Source organism: Triplophysa dalaica, chromosome 4, assembly GCF_015846415.1.
Source record: "Triplophysa dalaica isolate WHDGS20190420 chromosome 4, ASM1584641v1, whole genome shotgun sequence".
NCBI classification, from domain to species: domain Eukaryota; kingdom Metazoa; phylum Chordata; class Actinopteri; order Cypriniformes; family Nemacheilidae; genus Triplophysa; species Triplophysa dalaica.
In genome coordinates, this window is record NC_079545.1 from 26,386,327 (window position 1) to 26,409,021 (window position 22,695).

Here is a 22,695-nt window from a genome sequence, read left to right on the forward strand (position 1 = left end):
TTCTTACGATTAAAATGATTTAACAAACTAACGCAATCATTCATTCAAGCATTTGAACTGGTTTGCAATTGCAAACATTGTGTTGCATTGATTCACAGCATTAGGGCACATATTTGAAAAAGATGGGATGAGATGTTCTGACTTTCGCAAGAGCGCATTAATGTTATATCACAATAGATCATTATTATATAGGCCTACTATTTACATTGATTTGTGCATAATTGTCAAAGCATGACAGCTTATGTTTAAGTTATTCATTGATAAAATCTTTCAACAAACATTGTTACAGTAAACATTTCAACAGAACGTATTAACTTATATTTTTAGAACTTCAAGCATTGCTGGCTTCTTATATACATTTATTATTTGATCAAATTACTTTAAACGCACTTGTAAACTCATTAACAAAATAATCGTGTTGTTTTCAGAAAACATGTTTTTGATCGAGTAAGATTGTTTGTCGGGAAGTCGTCACGTGCTTGTTGGTCACATGCTATGGCGCATTCATCAGGGCGGGATCAAGAGATCTATAGACAAGACTCTCGACCAATGAGAATTGTGGAATTTGCCTTCAGACGCTCTATAAACTTGCGGCTCGCTCTGAGAACAGCAACATTCTCGTGTGTGTTTGAGGATAAGCGGTGAGTCAGCTGTTCTTACGGTTGTTTTTCTGTTGTAAATGTGACTGTTTGTAACACACCTGTTTTTTATTATTATTTATTCTATCTACACCGTATATTTTTGTGCGTCGCATTGATCGTTGAACAAAAGTGCGTTTTTATTGTTTTACGTTTCGTGTTTTGATTTAAGATTTTATTTGCTGTCATTTTTACTCGAAATGGCGTCTGTAGTTCGCTTTCTGTTTCCGTGGAATGGTTTCGCTCTTTGTTTTCTTTTCCTGGGAAGTGTGTGTCGTAACCACCAGATCCCGTGACTGCTGCGGAAGGAACGACGTTTTTTCTATTTTGTGTCTGTGGGCCCACGTAACGTTAACGGTATATTAATAAAAAGAATGCGAGCAATTCAACATGAGTTAACGTTAACTTGTTTTCTGTTACTATTCTAAATTGTTCTGTGTTTTAAAAGATTCGTCATGATTCGTGTATGATATATAGTTTTCCTGTAGCTCAGCGGTAAAAGCATTGCGTCAACAACGCAAGGTTGTGGGTTCGATCCCAGGGTATTGCAAATTCTTTTGTATAGGATAATACAATGTAAGTCGCTTTGGAAAAAGCGTCTGCCAAATGCATTAATGTTAATGTTAATATAGCCTTTCCAATTGGATCAACGTTACCAGTGGTTTTGTTATTACTGTTTATAACAAAACTATGAAGTAACATGTGGCTGAAATTTGATCCCATGAAATGTGCACTATAGGTTTCTTCAATTATACACGCATGTTTACTTGTGCAAAGGCGAGGTCTGACCTGCCAACATGTGTTTATCTTTTTAGTGCTTTCGCCATGAAGCTGTATTTGGCGCTGTTTACGTTGTGCCTTAGTGCCGTGGCGTTATCTGCCGCACCAAGTTCCGACAAGCAGTTGGACGAACATTGGGAGCAATGGAGGACCTGGCACGGAAAAAAATACCATGAGGTAAGTGCAAGATGTTCAGCGCTTACTTGAAATGCGCACTAACAAGTAAACGAGCAAGACCGTGAACTTCGTGTTATCTCTCAACGCAGAAAGAGGAGGGGTGGAGGCGTATGGTTTGGGAGAAGAACTTGAGAAAGATCCAACTGCACAACCTCGAGCACTCCATGGGCACACACACTTACAGACTCGGAATGAACCACTTTGGAGACATGGTGAGACTTGGAAAAAGTCATTCTGGTGTTTGCATTTTGATGGGTTAAAACCGTGTTTAAAAACGACGTTTTTCCACAGACTCACGAGGAGTTCAGGCAAGTTATGAATGGCTACAAACACAAAACTGAGAGGAGGTTCAAGGGCTCGCTCTTTATGGAGCCCAACTTCTTGGAGGTCCCAAACAAGCTGGACTGGAGGGAAAAGGGATATGTGACTCCTGTGAAAGATCAGGTGAGATACTATATAGGACCTACACATTGGAACAGCTTTATAGGAAAACGGGTCTGACCGGTTTTCATGAAACATGTAAAATGTATAGCATGATTTCCCAGTGTCGTATGTTTGCTGTGTCTTTGGTATAGACTGAAGAAACATTTATTTACATGCAGGTGGCTGACAAAAGGGCAGAAACCGGTCCTGTTTGTACTTGAAATAAAACGTGGAAGTAATAGATGTAGACGTGTGATGTGCATTGTAATGTGTCTCAGCATTACTGCATTTGATTTTCACAGGGAGAGTGTGGTTCTTGCTGGGCCTTTAGCACTACTGGAGCCATGGAGGGTCAGATGTACAGGAAAACAGGGAATCTGGTGTCTCTGAGTGAGCAAAACCTGGTCGACTGCTCTCGTCCTGAAGGCAATGAGGGCTGCAATGGAGGTCTCATGGATCAGGCCTTCCAGTACATCAAAGACAACAACGGCCTGGATTCAGAGGAATCCTACCCCTACTTGGGAACTGTAAGCATGTTGGCTAATGTTAATTGTAATCGTATTTTTCTTGTGTTTGATGTCTATGAAACCATGTTATTATCTTTGTTTCCAGGACGATCAGCCCTGCCATTATGATGCCAAATACAGTGCTGCCAATGACACAGGATTCGTGGACATTCCCAGTGGAAAGGAGCGAGCTCTAATGAAAGCAGTGGTCGCCGTGGGCCCAGGTGTCTGTTGCCATTGATGCCGGACATGAATCTTTCCAGTTCTACCAGTCAGGTGTGCACCATAGAATTGCACTTGTTGTTATGTATAGTTATATCAGCCTTTAAATATTCAGAATTCAGTCACACAGATTAGTTCTGAAAACATAGAATAATTGAAAGAGGTTTGGGCTTGTCATGTGTACTAAATAGATGAATTCTCTTGGTAGGCATCTACTTTGAGAAAGACTGCAGCAGCGAGGAGCTCGATCATGGCGTTCTTGCTGTTGGTTATGGTTTTGATGGTGAGGATGTCGATGGAAAGAAGTACTGGATTGTTAAGAACAGGTAAGAATACCTTCAAATTGTGTATTCTGATCTAACCCTGGTATTACTTCAGAATGACAAAACGATGTTTGAAGTCAGTGTTTAAGATATTTTTTTCATTTTAATCTAGCTGGAGCGAGAACTGGGGTGATAAAGGATATATCTACATGGCAAAAGACCGACACAACCACTGTGGTATCGCTACAGCCGCTAGCTACCCACTTGTTTAGAAAAGACTACCTCAAATATCAAGAAACCGTATCAGAAGGCCAACATCGTGACTAGTGTGCCTGAGTGGTTCACTGAAATCAAATGTAGTGCGAAAAGTCACTTAACACTTGTGACTGTTAGTCTGACAAACCTCAAGCTTGAAAGTATTGCTTGAAACAACGTTTTTAGGGATTTTATGAAATTGTTTTATGGTCGTGTGTAGCCACTGATTTAATTGATTTTACCTCTATGTATTGTAAATACATGTGCTTTAGTGTAAGTCAAATGTACAAATGCCTTTTTCCTTCTATTTCATGTGATTTCAATTAAACTTTTAAAATGTACTTCCTGTAGTTGCTTTTATTTAGCATTTGAAAATATTGTTTCGAAGAATAGTTGCGAAACACTTGTGCTTTGACCTCAGGAAGATCAACTTACATAAACTCAAGTACTGAACAGACAGGTTTATGTCATAATGAGTGAAGCCTATCTTGGAAAGCTTTTAGAGAAAGTTGGCTTGTCATCTATATGACTTAATGCTTATTTCTTTGTAAGTAATGCTTTCTAAGACATAAACTTGAACAATATTTATCATATCACTATTGTGATGTTTTATATTGGGGAAAAAAAAGGATTCCTCTAATCTATTTCTATCGTAACTCTGTGGTAAGTGCATTGTGCTAACAATGCCAAAGTTGTGGGTTCAATCCCAGGGGACTGCACATACTTTGAAACAATAATGTAAGTTGCTTATGATAAAAGCCTCTGTTAAATGTAAATATGTGCTGAGATCGACATTGAGGGCTGCAGTTTTGCTCTAGCTGTACAATGTGTTCTATTTATTTCGCTGTTGGCATTTTGCCATCGCATGGACTGTCCGTGTTGAAGGGTGGAGGCTATTGGGTCGTTGGATCTAGTGGGGTGGGATCTGTTTGATTGGCAGGACATATTTGGCGAAGGCTTTGCCAACTAAATAACAAAACATTGCTAAGGGCATATTTACATAATGTGAGAAAGAAAAACATGGGTTTCAAACCAAGGGTAGAACCTTAACAACACCAACAAATAAATCTCTTAAAAGCTATTATGAAACATACTGAATCTGAATACTAGTGTTTTCGCTGATATAAGTGCACCGAGTGCCTTTATTGTTGATGGACGTAAAGAAACTGGAAATGTTGGGAATTTTATTTGGTTCTCTTTTAAAAAAGGACAATAATTACTCTCTCTGAAACAAGCATGTTACAAAAAACAAGTTTTGGATGCCAATTTGATGTCATGTAGGTTTTTCAACCGATCAAATCAACATCAAATAACTATTTCTGATGTTTCTTGACAAATGACAAGTATTCTTCCACATCATCTGGGGAGCCCACCACAAAGGGTGCCCTCTGGTGCAGTGATTCCGGCTGAAGGTCCAGGACACGCTGAGTGCCTGTCGTGGCTATGCCTCCAGCCTGCTCGATGAGGAAAGCTATGGGGTTACATTCATACAGCAGCCTCAGCTGAAGAGAAAGAGAGACGTGAAAAAAAGAACATTACACAATCTAGCAAGTCAAGTAACGCTGATAAGACCATAAATACTGTGCAAACATCTGTGGACAAGTATCCTGGATTTATCTTTAAGTTTTAAGTTTTTGACTGCTTAAGTTTTTGAACATTTTTCAAGCTTAGTCGCACCTCATTTTTCCTGATTTGTAAATAAGAGATAACTATGTGTAAATACATAACGGTTATACAGTTTGCCACTTTTAAGCAGCAGCGTGAACTGTAGATATTACATCAAGGTTATAGCTTACAGAGTATTAAGCATGTACTTGCTCCAGTTAAGCTGCATGTTATATGTTCACTCACTGTCCATTGCCATGAATGACAGAGTTCTGGCTCATGCAACAACAGTTGGTGTTTGTTATATAAATTGTAACATGGGCTGCCGGAACCTGCTATAAGCCATATATCAGGGCTACTTATCAACTGGCGGCCCGTCAATCATCTTTACCTGTTTATGACTGCATTCATTACGTATTCACTTTCTTTCATTACGACACTTTCTTTCTTTTGATGGCCAAGACATGCAAGTATCAAACTTAGTCTTATTAATGGATGCATCCAGCATCAATAATCCTTTTAACAAAGGTGCTTTACAATAAGAAACTGATGTTTTGTTCAGGCTATTGATCTTTTGAATATCATATACTGCCATAAATCCATACTCTGTTCTTCTCTCTGCTTCCATTTTAACCTTCTTCCAATTTGTAACTATATGTCTGTGTGTGTTGGATAAGTCTAGTCTAAATAAAGTCCTGTTTTATGTCACATGCTTAACACAGAATGACTCACCTTTCCTTTTGGACTCTTCTCATTGGCTGGATACATGAAGATGCCACCATAGGCAAGGGTACGGTGTATATCAGATACCATAGATCCAACGTACCTGGCACTATACGGGGCACCGCCATCCTGTGAGATAATAAGATTTGCTGTCATATGATATCAGCAGTACATCTTTTCAACAGTATTCATATGAGCGACTACATTATGCATATAATAGACACACGTTTAAAATCTATGCATTAAACTGTAGCAGAAATACACTTTTGAAACACCATGGTTATTTAAAAACTTTAGCTTTTAGAGAAATAGGGGTGGTTTGCTGGACAGGGATTAGATTAAGACAGAACTGGGCCTAAATTTAATTAGGACGTTTAATTGTTTTTTACAAAGATGCCTCACAACAACAAAAACATTACTTGTATTTTATCTTAAGACACAACAATTACACAGATGTATTTAAGATTTGTCAGTGCAAGCTGTTTTCAGTTTAGAAAGGAACATTCATTTTATTCTAGGACTAGTTTAAAAAAAACACATGTACAGGAAACCACCCCTGTAGTGTTGAAAATTAAAAGCAATTTGGAAGTATTTAAAAATTTCCATATTTTCACATGACCACATGTGATGGACGTCTGTGTTTACTCTGCTACGGCACCTGTGTGAACTCACACATACCGACTAAAAGTGACAGATACTAAGCTATAATATCTTAAAAGATGGCATATCAAAAAGAGAAGTTAGTATGCACAATTTCAGCATAATTTGTTTGCAGACACCACTTAATGTGCCATTTTTGCCATTATAGGTAAGTGTCTAAAAGTGTCCAACTTACTTATTTACCTCACTGTATATTTATATCTTTAATACGATATTTAAGGTATGTAGACGTGTTTTTATAAGTCTAAATCTCAGAATACAGCAAAAATTGTAAATAAACCATAAAATTAATTTCGTATATACTTCTCTAGGGAAACTCTTGCACATTTAATTAAAAGTAGATAACTGTTTCTTCTTTTAAGAGTTCAAGCGGAATTCAAAATTGTCCACAGATAAACCTGAAAGAATAGTTTACTAATATATGACATAACGGTACATTAGATGACGAATCATCTAGATAAGCAACATTGCAGCAGTAGACACAAAGGTCAGAAGAGTTTCAGCAGAACATGGAAAACAGGAAGAAGTCTGAAGGTCCAGGAAACCGAAACACAGCTGGCCAGCTAAAACCACACATCTATCATCACATAACTTTTTAAAGTTTCAGGCTGAAAAATATCAAAAAAGAGATATATAGAGCTGGGGATTTTGCTTTTATGTACTGAAAGTGCTTTGCTTTAGCCAACGTAACCAATGACAGACACAATATGCAAACAAATCAATACTTCATGAGGTCATGAGATACCATGTCTCTGACAACAGACAACCACTTCTATAAAACAACATGGACGTATATAAAACGTGGGTGTAATATTAATAGATAAACCAGTTAAGATAAAATCTTGAAAACAAACAGAGCGACTTAATCTCAAACTGCTCAAATTTGCCAGCAAGTCAGCAATGAAAATTCAACTAAATCTTTCGAGCTATAATGTCCACATTGTTTTGTGATTTAACTTTCACTGTGTGCCAACAATTTTCTTTTCCTAAAGAGCTTAAGCAAAATTCATCAGACAAAGTTGGTACTTCAATAAAACATAATGGAGATCTCCTAAATCTCATAGTCATAATGAAAAAGCAAACAGTGAGCAGTAAATATGTCTTCTTGGAATGCACATGACAAAGTTTCCAATTTCGTGATGTAGATATGATGAGCTATATGCTGAGGATGTGTGTTCTACCACAGGTCACAAGGGTTTTGCTCTATAGTGTTTCTTAATCCCTCTTATCACCATCATTTTAGCTAAAAATAAACAACAACAACATTTATCCCTGGAAAGACAAGATCTTTCTAAAAAAACAATGATCCTTGAATGTTTAACCTCGTGTTTACCTCACCCATTCAAAAGTCAATATGCAGCATATTTTAAGAAAATAGGAATCAGTCTCTTTCAAGATAGTAGTGTTGCATGAACGAGTGGTCTGCTGATTCGCTTAATAAGACGAGTTGTTATAAAGTCTTTACATTACATACGGGCAGACAACAGAGCTGGACTCTTTCAGCAGATGAAGTCACTTCCCAGCATCGAACTAAACGTCAGCTGATGCTGAGAGTAGCCATGCGTTCATGCAATGTTCTGACATGTCAGCAAGTGAATGATTCACATTTTGCTTCATCCAAAGTTATCTTCAGACAAGCTAAGCATAATTCCCTGTTCTGTAACAGTGTGTCATGAACTTGTGAGTGTGGATACCAGATCACATGGTGTTTGTTGTACAAAAAATATGTGCAGTCAACAGTTGGATGTGGTTAAAATCAAATGATCACTACAAGAATGAGAACATCCAACACTCTCTTCCTCAAAACATCAAATCGATGCATCATTATTGGTAACAATTATCCAGTAAGATGTTACTGTATAAAACCCACCTCTGGAAATTTCTTGTGCTTTAAATACTCATTCACGGCAGGCTCAAAATACTTTGCGTAGCCCTCGTTGATGCTGTAGGTCTTCCCCTTTTTCTTGATCTTGACGTTTCTGTCAGTCAGAACAAATTCACCTATTGCCTGTGGAGTAAATAATAGAAATTCTCAAAATCGTATGTTCTCATGAAAAGGAGACACAAAACTGCAACACATTTGTTATGGAACTGAATGAATTTTAAGGGTTACAAATGAGGAAATAAAACTATTTTACAACAGCCAAAAAGACTTTCATTTGAAATTGAAAAAACCAAGTGCTTTTTATATAAAAGACAGACAGAGAAGTGAAACACAACAACTTTCACTTGTAAGCCATAAAAGAAGAAAAGTGTAGAATTAAAAATGTAGTAGCCTACTGTCTCCACATGTACATTGCTCTTTTACTTGATTCAATTTGCCGTCTGTGCACTTTGCTCATTAAGTTATGAGTTACTGTAAATGAATCACATTATTCATTCAGACAGTTTTCTATGGACTGTTCCTTTGACATGTAGACTGTAGGTGAAACCCATCCTCTCAAATGACCACATGTGCCTAAAGTACCACGTAACCTTTTTTGCAATCTGTCAAGAGATCTAAACTGTTTTGTGCTTACTGGGTCCAGCATGAAGAAGTTAACTCCAGTTCCTGTACTGAGAGCCACCAATGTGGCGCTGCCGTAAAGAGCATAACCCGCACATACGATCTGACTGCCTGGCTGCAGAGCATCTTTATCACTGGGTTCACCATCAGAGGCCTGTATCCAGAGAAACAATAGAATCATTTACCTGCATTAAACCCTTGATTAACACAAAGGTTTATTCAAAATATATAAGAATAATTGTAAGGACTTTTCGTTAAACATCTTAACATTTTTAACATCTTATTTTAACAGCTTTTGTCTTGTGATTTCGTTGAAACACAGTAAGTACTGTAGCTGTTTCTAAAACAGGACTGAATGTACTTATTGTGTTGATTAAACAGAGGTTGCAATGGCTGTTCAAAGCAAACAAACAGATTTTGTTTACACACGGATGCCAGCATTCAACCCCATGACACCACCAAGAGATTATTTGTGTTACTGCAGTTTTATGAGTTGTATAAAAACACCAACTACCAAAGTAGACGTTAAAGAGTACACATCACACTAAATCATTTGAGAGTTTGGTATCAGATATACTGTTAACCCGTTCTAAATAATTTAATAAGCTCTTAAAACAACAAATCCAAAATATTTAAAGTAAATCATGTTTAAATGCTTAGCCGATATTTGTCATCAGGCAGGATCAAATGCACTCAGCTACCTCGTCGATCTGCATGAGAAAGTAAGCACAACAACCAAACATCACAAAGCCATGACAAAACGCGATTGAAATACATGCTTAGTTATAGTTATCACATGCTTCAAAACTAGCCTATTGCAATTTGCCATTCCAAAACAGTTTTACAAGAGCAATAGCAGGCAACATGTTGTTGACTCAGTACTCACTCTTTTGTAAATGGCGAAGATGGTGCCTATAGGGGCCAAACAGTCAATGTTGGATGAGCCATCCAGTGGGTCAAAACAGACAACATATTTGCCCTATGACAAACAGCAGTGTAAACTGAGTATGCAACAAATAGTAACAGGTGAGCTCATGTGGTAATTATTATAAAATAATTCCAAACAAAAATAGGCCACGCATTTGTGCACAAATATTTTAGGTATTTTTATCAAGTAAAAAATGCTTTTTCATTTTTAGGCAAAGTATTTGATTTATAAACACAATCCTATAATAGACATTAAAAATAAAAATGCTGCATCAGTCCAGAATCTAAGAGTGAACGCCTTAAAGGGTTCTACTATGGTAGTCAATGAACAACTCCAAGGTGAGTAAATGATGAAAGAAGTTTTATTTTTGGGTGAACTATCCCTTTAGTTGAAGGGATTAAATTTAAATAAAGTTACATTCTAAATATATGGAAGAAAAGTCTTGCATGTTTTTAAACTAGCATCTAAATTGCGTAACCCTGAATATTCAGAATTCACAACGTTTTTCAAACAGAACTTGCAGTACCCTTTTCTAAAGAATCTTCAGAATGTCTTTTTCATAAGCTCAACATATGCCTGTTAGAAGGATAATTATTTTACAATATTTTGTCAATTAATAAAATCTTATCGTGCTGTATAATTTTCTTTTGTATTTCTTTACTGCTCTTCGTAACTTCACACACTATCACAAAAGTCATAGGCATACTCTTTTCTCAGCAGGTGTGAAGATGGCATCCTCGTTCTCCTCAGATACCAGCAAGCAGGTGCCATAGGAGGCCTGCAGCATGTTGATGATCAGGTTATTGGACAGCACGTCCAGCTTTTTCTGCTCATCACCTGTGACATTCACATTTCCAGCGAGGCCCTGGCTGTGTTCAGTGAAGCATAACATTCGTTCTACGCAAGAAAGGTAAACACAGATTTTTGTAACACAGAATATTAAAATGGAACTCACAGGTGAACGAGTCCTGCTTTCCTCACTGCCGATGAAATAGCTTTAACAGATGTTAACAATGAATTGATGAGCTGCGTAAGCTCTCCGGTGGACCCCTTCACCTGCCGCCCGGTCTCCATGATAAACCGTGTGAGGGTCCATACGTCCACATCAAAAACCGACTGATCAGACATCCTCACAGTATCCCTACGTATGAGTAGTTAAAAAGGCAGAGACTAACTGACTGTAGAGCCACTAGTCAAGTCTTTTTATATCCACAGTGAGTGGACGAAGGCCAGAGTTATATCGGTGAAGCAGATCAGGTGACAGAAGTGTTGTTTGAATTCTAGAAGAGCCAGAGCTCATTTATAAAGCACATCCTTGAAATATCCTCCGGGGTTAAGTGGACATGGGTCATGAAGCCAAGCTCATGAGTGCAAAAAACATTATTTATGGCGATCAATGAACATCGGAGGTTTGTTAAATGGACCTCACTAATAATGTTGTCTATATTTATTTATGTGTTCCCTATAACTCAAAACAAACCTGGATTCTTGACTAAACATATCAAACATATTTGAAGAAAGTAAACAATTTGTGTTTTAAATGCAGTATATTTGATTTGCAAGTGTTGAAAATTGCACTTATCATGCTTTTCTGAAACTTTATTTAAATCTTCATCCACACTCAAGTAAGAATATGTTTGTGTATGGGAACATATGTCATTAAACAGATTTGGAAGGTTGGCAGATGTTTTTACAAACAAACACTCAATCCACCTTAAATCTAAATTTTACCATAAATGTCTCATTTGGTAGAAACCCAAACTATAGACTTTTTGGGATCAGAAACGTGGGCTCCAACAGAGGCCCTTTTTAATCACAGGTCATTTTCTTTCAAGATTTTATAGAAGGATAAATAGATATATATTGATATGGTTTTGCATTTGATTTTGCATTTTAATATAGTTTGCAAAAGGTTTTGGCTTTCAAAATCAAAATGGCTTAAGATTTGTAGTGAAAGTATGTTTTTAAACAATTTTTTCATGCATATATATTTTAAACAATTTCATGAAGATCAACATCTCAAAATGTGTCTCAAATGTCAGCTGGTCTCCATGCGCCTATCGACCTTTACAGAAAAGGTCACCTTCTCTTCATAAGGTTGCTTAGACTGTTTGTACAGCTTGTCCTGTATTAAAGAGAGCAAATAAAAATCATAAAGTATGGCAAAGTAGCATGTTTAATTTACAAACTAATATTTATGTGTTCTCAGGGAATTTACTGAAATGAGTACAATGTCTCACGTCAGGCACGGGGTATAAACAACTGCTTAAACAAACCATTCATTAATGGTAATAGTACAAAGTTTGGACATTATAATTACTACTTAGTCAATTTATGTATCTTTAAGTTCTTCACATGTGTACAGAGCGAGCGCATGTCTTAGAAACTCTCGTTTTGCCAAAAAATGTATTCACAGCTCAGCAGGGTCTAAAAAGGTATTATTGGTATTTGCAGACAAAATATCAATTTAAATATAAAACATTCTTACTGGTCTTTTTCCCAACCACGATTTTAGCGACGCATTGGGATTGTCTAAACTTTGTCATCAAAAAAGGAAAATTCTGTCATCATTTACTCACCTTTTTTCTGTTTTTCTTCAGCAGAACACAAAATAAGTTTTTTTTAAATGCAGTACTTATTGACTTACATTGGTCCATTTACAAGTACATGGGTACCACCATTGTTCAGTTACCAACATTCTTTGAAATATATTTTTTATGTTCAGCAGAAGAAAAAAAAATAAAGAGGCTGATTAAAAGATGACAGAATTTTCATTTTTGGGTGAACTATCACTTTAAATGACATTTAATTTACCGTGAATGTAAATGATGCTGTCACAGACATATATCATTTTTTCAGTATAGAAGTTAGCAACATTAAACATCTGAATTTCCATTAAAATCCAGATTGAAAAATATTTCTATGTAAAAAATTAGACCCTAAAGTACAACCAACTGAACATATTGTACGTCTATCATCCCTCCTAAATAACATCAATGAAGTCAATAAAGGCAACATTTCAAAGTAAATGTTTAATAAAGTGTAAGGATTAGTGTCACAACACAAAATAAGCCAAAATTTAGTCTAAAAATACATTTATACCAGCCAATTTAGAATAAATCTACTTATTACAACTCATAATAATACTTCATTGATTTACACTGTATAGTAACATTTTTCTATTATTCTGGAGTGTCATGAGTTCATTATTATGTATTTTGTTTGTAGTGTCGGTTCTGTTTCTTGATCTTCATTTGCGATGTTTCTGAAAGATGGAGATGTACTCTTGCACATCATCGGGGGAACCCAACACCACAGGTTCCCGCTGATGGATGCTCTCAGGCTGGATGTCCAAAATGTTTGTGGTCCCTGTGGTGGCCATTCCTCCAGCCTGCTCCATGATGAAGGCCATGGGGTTGCATTCATAAAGCAGTCGAAGCTGAAGTGGGTGAAATAGAAACAGTGTTAATCAAGTATTTTAGATTTAAGCAATTGACTCAAGTCTTTTGTCCAGAAGAGATAGAAAAAGAGCATTGGGCATGAGTCTCCTTTTTGAGTGCTTTAACTCCATCTACAGGCCTTTATGTGATAATACAGTGATCAGTCTATAAAAGTAATGCATATACACACGGGTTAACAACACATTAAAAAGGCTTTCTCACTTAGATGCTTTTTCATAATGCTGTATTGTGAAAAAATAGCATGACACAGAGAGACATTAAAGTATCTACAGTGCAATGTAACAGATCTTTTTTCCAACTCAAGTCTTATGGATACGGTAAACAGTGCTTTACTCACATGTTAAGTGGTGAGATTCCCAACAAAAGAATTGGAATAATGGTCACAGGCTTTCAGAAACTTTAGCTCATTTCAATAAATATGAATTCCACTACTTTAGATAAACAATATATTAGATTTACTGTTGGCCTACACCGATACGTTGCTAACTGCTGTTCACAATTTAAGCTAAAATAACTTTTTGACACTTTCTGGTCTAAGTCACACTATAAAAATGTCTATTGTTAATGTGACATGGGTTTTATTCTGATAACCCAAAATACCCAATAGAGTGGAACTGACTTACAGCTAAAAAAATGACAAAAGACTGCAAATGCAATATGATGATATCATTTTGTATGTTGTTTGTATATTGTATATAGTAAGTGGTTTGATTGTCATGTGCTGCAAAATGTTACAAAGTCAATCAGGTTGTGAAACTTGTGAATGCGTAAATGAATGTGTATAAAGAGTTATTTTATATCAAGTACCTTTCCTTTGGGGCTTTTCACGTTTGCAGGGTAAAGAAAGATTCCTCCATACACAAGGGTCCGATGCACATCTGCTACCATCGAGCCAACATAACGGGCTCCATAGGGTGCACTGCCATCCTAAACACATGATTACAGTTATTATTTGTTTCTCTTCTTATAGATGGTTATCACAAAATGTCATTTTTTTTGCGATCATGTTTTCAGTATATGACATTCGTGCTTTTGTACCCCATGTATTAAGGAAAGTCATATGTCTAGAACAACATGAGAAAGTGGTATTTTAGTAAATAAATTCTTTAAAGGTACGGTTCACCCAAAAATTAAAAATTTAAATTGACTCACTCTCAAGTTGTTCTGTATAAATTTGTTTTGTTGAACACAGAGAAAGATATTTGGAAGACCAAACAGTACTTTGCCACCATTGACTACTGCAGCAGAAGAAATTACAATAGTCGTCAAAAGTACCCCAACTGTTTGCTTTGCTGTCCTGCATTCTTCAAAACATCTTTTGTGTTCCACAAAAAAGTTTTATTCCTACTATGGTAGTCAATAGGCTTCAAGATCTGCTTGGTTATAAGCATTCTTCCAAATATATTTCTCTGTGTTCATCAGAACAAAGAAATGAATACAGATTTGGATAAACTCATGGAAAGATGACAGAACTTTTATTTTTGTGTGAACTATCCTTTCAAGCTTGACTAAAAATGAGTAATGTTACAACTTCACTTGATGTGATTTAGCTTCATAAACAAAGTATATTAAATGTATACTTAACCTCCGGGAACTTTTTCTTCTGCAGATACTCCGTGACGGCAGGATCGAAATAAAGGGCATAACCTTCATTCAGACTGTAGATCTTTCCTTTCTTCTTAATCTTCAAATCTCTGTCCACCAGAATGAACTCCCCGATAGCCTGACATTTAATTTGAAAGACGTTAAAAAAAAGGTCTTCATTATTTCAAGAAATTCATGTTTTCTGTTCTGTAAATCACAACGTTTACAATGATTTTGACTATTCTTTCCATTTGTAAAAAAGATCGCAATATAAATCGCATCAACTTTGTTCAACTTCAAATAAAGAACAACAAATTTCACAACGATATAGCCTGCGTTAAGTATTCTAAACTATTTGAAATCAGGATATTTCCGGATTTACCGCAAAATGATCACATGACGGATTATTGAAATGTAAAGTTGACTCACTGGATCTAACATGAAGCAGTTCACTCCCTGACCAGTGGAGAGCACGATCATGGTGGCGCTGCCATACAGCGCGTATCCAGCGGCTACTATTTTCCTGCCAGGCTGCAGGGCATCCTTCTCTGATGGCTCGCTGTCTGTGCACTGTGAACAGATTCATCTCTATTGTAGAACTGTATGGGAGATATATATAATGTAGCAGAATATCTATTCAACATGATCGGTGATACCTTTCTGTAGATGGCAAAGATGGTCCCAATGGAAGCAAGGCAATCAATGTTGGATGATCCATCCAAAGGGTCGAAGCAAACCACATATTTACCCTATGCACACATGCAAAAAATGTTGCAACTTGACATAGACACACCATTATTTATTCGGTCGATTCTGCACCCAATGGATCTCTCTCAACACTACTCCACCCAGGTCCTTTTACGATGTTTACTTACTCACATCCATCACACCAACTTCGTAACCACAAATTTCTTTTAAATCATATTAAAACAGGGTGTTCACCAAACCTAACCGCACTCTTTCCCTTTCTGACAGCAGGTTATGGGCTTTACTTACTCGTCTGTCGGGTTCCACGATGATAGCAGTTTCATTTTCCTCTGTCACCAATACGCATGATGTAAAGGAGGACTTGATCATGTTGATGACAAGGTCATTGGAAAGGATGTCAAGCTTCTTCACCTGATCACCTGTCACATTGGTGCTTCCATCAATGCCATACCTGCGAAAAGTAGTTAAATTATAAAAGAAAAGGAAACTAGAATATGCAATACAAAGCCTACCAAACTTTATCTCAACTTTTACAAGAGACAGCAGAAGAGTTTGTTAAGTTGTGCAGACACATTGCCATGCGGGAATTTAATCATCGAGACATCAACTGAGCGATAAAGGATTATTTAAAACGCAAACTGCACTTTTGTATAAAGAATACTCACAGGTGCGCGATACCTGCTTTCCTCACAGCGCTCGAGATGGCTTTTATCGCCGTGCACATCGCGTTGAGAAGAGTCGTCAGCTCGCCCGTGCCTTTCGCTTTTCTGCCTTCTTCCAGCAGAAACCTCGTCAAAGTTACAACATTAGTGTCGAAAGCACCCCGATCTGACATGACCGAATATGTGGAGGTATTCCTGATTGTGTAAATATCTTGCTTTGAGCAGTGTCAATTAATTCATCCAACTCTAATCGCGGAAACCAAAATGAAAACGCGGAAATAGGGGGTGTACGGACAGCTAAACCAATGGAAACGCACAGGCAGATGAACAGAGGTGTGCCTGACTGCATGGAAGTTGCACTTTGTAGAGCGAAATCTGTGGATTAAAGACCCACTGATAGTCTGCTGTGTCATCGTGGGGTTTGACACACTGATGAAGCTGAGATTACACACACACGTGAGGGAACCCTGGGGTGAATGGGGAGACTATTGATAATAGACACGATGACCTCGTGGATCAGCGTATATACCATACATGTGTTTATGGAAATGATTTTCTTGCTATTTAAAGGGGGGATGTCCGGTTTGTCATCGCCGTTGTGGCGATGTTTAAACTTCCAAAACAGACACACCCCTGCCCCCATCTTTCGCATTCGTCAGCGCTCGACTAAGTCCGTCCTGTGCACCTCACTGCTGATTGGCTAAAAGTTTGTTTTGGTACTCGGACCGACTTTGCGTAATTCGGCTTTTATTGTTTTAGGGACAAAACAGCAATTCCAACGGGAATTTATATATATTTTGTACATACAAGTGACAACATAGTATGTCGAACATGTCAAATACTGAAGCGGATTATTTCTAAAGTGTAAATGGGATTAAGTTGTGATCTAACAAAAAAAAGATTAGGGGATGTTTTATTGCGCCTCCATGCGCTGCGCTACCTAAATGAACCGCTAGAGGTCCGTCTCGTTGAATAGGTTTCTATAAGAAATGTTCATGCCACACTGTTGTGTTTGAAAAGCATGGGCACTGTTGGCATGTATGTTGTTAACCATAGTTTGCCATCTTTCCGTTACAACAATGTGCGGTTGCGTACACTAATAAAGATATTCTTCAATTAATGAAATAGTTCAGTGCTGTTAACTGGACTTATCTAATTGAAAGGATGATCAGGACTCCATTGTGGACCACATTCCTGCTAATTATAAGGACCTCCCTTGACAACTACACCACAGGGCCAAAAGTATGTGGACACCCCCTCTTAATTAAGGGGTTTGGTTTGGCTCCGTAATTCCACCGAAGACAAATTGTTATGCTATGCCATACCATGACATTCCAGAGAGTTGTGTTCTTCCAACTTTCAGTCAACGGCGAGGAGGCCCCTGTACACAAAACAAGTTACTGGTCTTGTGTGTTAGAACGTTATTGGTTTGTAAATGGTCTAGGCCTTAATTTAACACTTTAAGGATGAACTGAAAATCAATGTGATAACTCCTTGTTTATCAATTGGTGTCTAACAACCCTAATCTGAGTTTCAGAATGGGTGAAAATCCATGGAGCCGTGTTCCCCAATCCCCATTAGGCTAATGCGAAGGGCTTTGAATTGTAGTGTTAAACAAACATCAGTGTTGTGTTTGGTTTATTCAGGCTCCGGTTACTGTATCTCTGTTGAAACACTTCTTGTGTGCTGTAGAACATCCAAAATGATTTATCAAGCCTCACATCCCACCTTGACCCTTGCTAATCCTCCAACTCTTTAAGAGTTACGGCTTAATAACTGTCAGAACAGCAAACAAACGGAACATACAACCATATTGTTATAATATTCTTTTTTTTAAATAGTAAATATTGTGAATAGTAAACTATTGTCTATGCATACTCTGATACCAGTGCGTGGAATTAATGCGTTTGCTTACACTGCTTGCATGGCATTTCACATTTGTGTGTTTTCAGCAAAACCTTTTAAGATGAAAACATTTGGTTGCAGTAGGTAAATTCTCCTAAAGACTGTAGAATTTTATAAAACAACAACTACATCATTGCAATCAAGTTCATCAACATTGTTGACCTATAAACATCACCTACTTCTCTCCAGGTATTAAATCAGTTTATAAAATCGTATTTAACTTGGACTACTGACAGCACATTCAATAACTTTGATTTGAACGTAACCTTTCCTTATATAAAGTGGACTTGCTTATATAGTACGCTGTAAGTGGAGCACCTGTCTTTGTGTACTTAGTTATTTGCACGTCACGCTCTCACGTCAGGGAACATCCATTGGGCGCGCGGGTCTGGTGCGCCACGATCCTTGCTTGTCTTTTGCGCATGAGCATAAACACGACAATTCACCGGGAGTTTTACAAAGGGAACGCAGGAACGGGACAGAGAGGTGTAAACAAGCTTCTTTGGAAAACGGTAATTCATTGTTCCTTGGATCAAACCGCTGGCCACGTATTTATAAACTAGACTTTATTTTTTACTTCAACGCGTGCGCGGAACTTGATCCAACAGGTATGTGTAACACGTTGCGCCTTTTTACAAGATAGTGAGCTGTGGACTTTTGTCCTTTCAGTATATAGAGAGAGCAATTCTTAGTGACAACGATGTAGAAAATATGAAATGTGATGTTATGGTGTACGAGCATGCATGCAAACGTGAGCACGATTGTTGTTGGAGAATTGGTCGCGCGGCTCTTGTTACTTCTCCTCAGCAAGATAAGATAGATTGCAGGGACATTTTAATGGTTAACAGGGTCAGCTTTGTGTGGGCCAAACATCCGATGCTTTCTTTAAATGTTGTGTGTTGATACTTTGCCTCGTGAGGTTTTTGTTATTATACAGATTTTAGGATGTTTTTAATTAAATGGGCTGTTTTTGAGGTGCGACACACGCGCTCTTGAGATGCTGCGCGCTAGTCGAAAGTTTTTTGGTTATTTTATTTCAACTGTGGTGGTTGTCAGCTGATCGTAGCACCCACAGAAACTGTTTGACAAATGTTAAGGCTGTCCTCAGGTCAGTGCACAGGACGTAATTATGATGTTAGCCCTTCCTGTGGAAATTCAGCAAGTTTAAAATGATGTTCACGATAACTTCGATATACGCTACTGAGTGTTATACATGTGGGGGGCCCCCCTCATAAGACTTTTTTGAGGTGGGGGTTAGTCTCGCAATATACAATTGATACAAAATGCACAATATATTTGTGTTTATTATATGCATAACTATAGTACTATATTTAAAACAGGCTTACACAGAAGAACAGGCTTCTTTTACTGTCCTGCGCTTAGCTGTCGTTAGACGTGGGGCGTTTCAAATTTAAAGAGACATGACAACTAACTGAATATAAATTATCGTTTTATTATTAAAATCAACCACATCCATTGCATGAATTTAATCACATTTGTCTTTATAATTTTACTCCAATACAAATATCTGAGGTCCCCCCAAAGTCAATTTTTACTTCTAAAGGGGGTCCCTCACGCCTTATTGGGGGCCGGAGCCCACCAGTCCCCCTTCAATTCGAGTGCTGCATACAGCCTAGATCCAATAAATGGCTTTCACTGAATCTTAACTTGAGGTCTCGTGCAGATCATATCACAACAACATTATTATGTCTTAGTGAAAAATATTGTTATCATCCTAAAATATCATCACAGTCTGAAATGAATCCTCTGGTTTATCTGAAACAAGGCAGTCCTCTTCCCTTTCAATGTCTTTTCTTGGATACATGCCCCCATTTTTTCAACAGCAAACAATTTTGAGTTCTTCTGCGGTGGATTCCTGTGGATGTATTCCAGTTGAACTTGTGCGAGTACGTGACCAAAGGCTTGAACCATATTAAACTTCTGATAGTAAACTTTGTGAGGGGGTAATCCAGAGGAAAATTGGCACATCCACAGGGTGTCGACTGTTCTGGTGTGTGGCTGTGAATGGAGGAGAGCTTTGTGGTGCTGAGACATCTTTTGGAGGCAGTCCCAGTTGTTCAAAGAGAGATGAAAGTGTTCCAAAGCATCCTTTCACCAGTGACATAATGAAAGACCGTATTAAACGATGTGAGACCCTGTCTGCATTTATCCTTTCTCTTCATAGCAATTCTTATTGTTAAAAGTAAAAAGGCATGAACTTCTCTTAAAAGCAAATAGCCGAGTGCCGATCGTGAGTGGCGATGTTTTAGATGTGCCAGTTTACTGATGTGTTCTAGGAATGTAAATATGAATTTCAGATCTTTTACACATAATAGCTGATTGTACAATAGACTGTGTGGCACTGGCAATATATCAGTTTGAAAAAAATAAGATAGAGTTACTGTATAAAGACATTGTGCCCACCATTAAATATTTATACTGTTGTATTAGCGTATTACCAGCATGAATTTCTTATCAACACCACCGATTCCGTAATGGACTTCAATCCTAGCTGTTTGGAAGGGCATCTGGAAACGCACTGTATATGTGAACGTCCAGGCGTTTGTGGACATGTGGCAGAAGTCACTCAATTTGCAACTCGCTGAGAAAGCTTTGCACATGGGGATCAAAGCTCCGTTCATGGTGAAGGGAACTGTCACCTATGTCTTTTTTTCAGGCTGTAAAAGCCACACTGCCGCTGCCTGTTTGTACAGAGGAAATTACTTCCAGTTTGCTGCTTGGTTAGAACTGTTTGCAAATCTAATCTACCTTCTGTGCCGTTCGTCAAAGCCTACCAACCATCTCTAGCATGGAGAATCTTACACAGTATTTTGGATGGGTTACCGTGACCTTTCAAGCTATTTTATAAGTATAAATAAATAAGCATGATCCTTGAGGAAAGTTACATGCTACGTTAAAGTTACACACACAGTTAAGTTCATTATAATAACGGTTTTGTGATAAGCATTTTTTTCATAGCAGTTAATGGTTCTTTTTATCCCTTCAACATACTGTAGAAGTCATTTTTATGACTTCCTGGTGGAATATAGGAGTTGTTTGCATTGAGAATGTTAATGACACTGAGTTCTGTAATGACATGGATTTGATGTCACAACAGCTTGGTCTGTGGACTTTGTGTTTGTGGAAAGAGCATGTAAATTTGATAATTTTGTTATCAGTTAATGTAACTTAAATGAAGCTTTTGGTCTCTATATAGTCTTTCCTTCTTGTTGACTGTATGTTCTGCAGTTGATTTAGGGTCCATTACATGGCTCTTATTCATATGGCACTCATAAGCTCCAAATTATGTTTTGTTTGAGGTGTTTTTTGTTTGATATTTACAAATGATCTAGTAATTTACTTGTTGTGTTTGAACTAGTATGCATCCTTTTATTCCCTGGATGCTGTTAGTAGTTAGTTCTGCCAGAGATAGTTTTTTCCAGTTTTGCTGAGCCTATTTCTCTGTAGTTTCGAAGTAATTATGCTTTTCCACAGTTTTGCCTTTAGCATTGAAAAAGCTTTAAAAAAACTCAAATTTTATGTGACCTAACTCATTTTAGCAGTGATGTGTGAAAGAAAAGTAATTAAAAGAGAAAAGCAATTAAAAGAAAATTGAACTTAATGAAGGAAAAGTACCTCAATGGTCAAACCTGTATTACATGAAATTCTTGAAGTAGGTGGCTGGTACTAAATTCTTAGTATTGGGTCGTAGACTGAAACAGCTTTTCAGAATCGCCCTTTCCTTGTCCCTCTGAATGGACAGATTGAATAACATCCTGCTTTCTGGCACCCAGTCCAAAAAACTGGATTACGAAGAACACCTGGTCATCTGACATTTGTTCCATATAGCTTGAAGCATTCCAGGAAAATGTAGAAAAAAAAGATCAAGTTATTTCATCAAGTCTCAGACAAGGAATGGAACTGCCCCGGCATTATTTGTCCCATGCCAGTAATATTGTAATGAGACATTTTTTTACAGTTTACAGTATTACAGTTATAAGGTTGCTTAACCAAATGTACTTATTTGATCATGTTTACTGTGTTGTGCATGGATGAACATGAACAATACAAGTTGGCTATTTTTGTTTTGTTTTTTCAACTTAGTTCATTGTTTCTCTTTTAAAACATTTTTGTTCTCTTAGATATTGTCACGCATTACTTCAAATAACGTCTAATGCCTTGGTCATATCTACATTTGTATTTACATTTAGTCATATCTCAGAAAGAGATGTTACAAAACTGTCACATGACGGAGATGAAGGATGGCATGGACTTTTTCTCGTTATGACTGGATTGGTTGCATGACACCAATGTCCCTCCTGAAATCTGTTTAATAAACTTCAATTAAAAATAATGACAACGATCCACAACTTATCAAGTGAATTCTGTTACGTCTCTTTTTGTGAAACTTTGGTGCAATCTTCTCATCAGCAGCGTCGTAAAGATCTGTTCAGACAGCAAAAACTTGCTCGAAACAAAGATGCAGTCATTTTACAACTGCTGTTGGTCTGTGCAGATGAAAAACTCCTACTTTGTCAGCGTGTCATTTGTTTAACACAGAGGTCCTTTTGTCCTTTTCATCTACAGACCCTGCATTTGCAAGAAACATGCATATTTCAGAAAAAAAGAGCTTAACTCTTTATATGATCATTTTCAATACCTTTTTTGTGTGCAAAAAGATAAAAGTAT

At 37.4% G+C, this 22,695-nt stretch overlaps 4 protein-coding genes across 8 annotated transcripts in view; 2 read left to right on the top strand and 2 right to left on the bottom strand.

The window, feature by feature from the left end:
• The first annotated feature begins 518 nt into the window (after positions 1-518).
• ctsla (cathepsin La) lies at positions 519-3,605 on the top strand. The gene is given in 9 exon segments (XM_056745514.1): positions 519-641; positions 1,454-1,595; positions 1,685-1,807; positions 1,887-2,039; positions 2,321-2,545; positions 2,631-2,747; positions 2,749-2,800; positions 2,955-3,072; positions 3,182-3,605. Coding segments are annotated over 9 exon segments (1,122 nt in total). The 5' UTR covers positions 519-549; the 3' UTR covers positions 3,282-3,605.
• An 826-nt stretch (positions 3,606-4,431) lies between these two features.
• fbp2 (fructose-1,6-bisphosphatase 2) lies at positions 4,432-10,855 on the bottom strand. The gene is made up of 7 exons (XM_056745515.1): positions 10,642-10,855; positions 10,393-10,555; positions 9,645-9,737; positions 8,772-8,912; positions 8,123-8,260; positions 5,602-5,721; positions 4,432-4,766 (listed from the first exon to the last, which is right to left on the bottom strand). The coding sequence occupies exons 1-7, from the start codon at positions 10,812-10,814 to the stop codon at positions 4,578-4,580; spliced, it is 1,017 nt and encodes a 338-aa protein (XP_056601493.1). The 5' UTR covers positions 10,815-10,855; the 3' UTR covers positions 4,432-4,577.
• A 1,844-nt stretch (positions 10,856-12,699) lies between these two features.
• fbp1a (fructose-1,6-bisphosphatase 1a) lies at positions 12,700-16,394 on the bottom strand. Its single transcript, XM_056745953.1, has 7 exons — positions 16,105-16,394; positions 15,728-15,890; positions 15,388-15,480; positions 15,161-15,301; positions 14,733-14,870; positions 13,955-14,074; positions 12,700-13,125 (listed from the first exon to the last, which is right to left on the bottom strand). Exons 1-7 carry the CDS (start codon positions 16,272-16,274, stop codon positions 12,937-12,939), a joined length of 1,014 nt encoding a protein of 337 aa, XP_056601931.1. The 5' UTR covers positions 16,275-16,394; the 3' UTR covers positions 12,700-12,936.
• A 2,048-nt stretch (positions 16,395-18,442) lies between these two features.
• The window catches only part of kank1a (KN motif and ankyrin repeat domains 1a), a 42,776-nt gene continuing 38,523 nt past the window's right edge, over positions 18,443-22,695 (top strand). For 2 of the 5 annotated variants that reach the window (XM_056745749.1, XM_056745751.1), the window contains exon 1: positions 18,462-18,614. The gene's annotated coding sequence lies outside the window, so the exon portion shown is untranslated. Of the gene's footprint in view, positions 18,615-22,695 lie in introns of all 5 variants that reach the window. The other 3 variants (XM_056745746.1, XM_056745750.1, XM_056745748.1) reach the window with 2 other exon arrangements.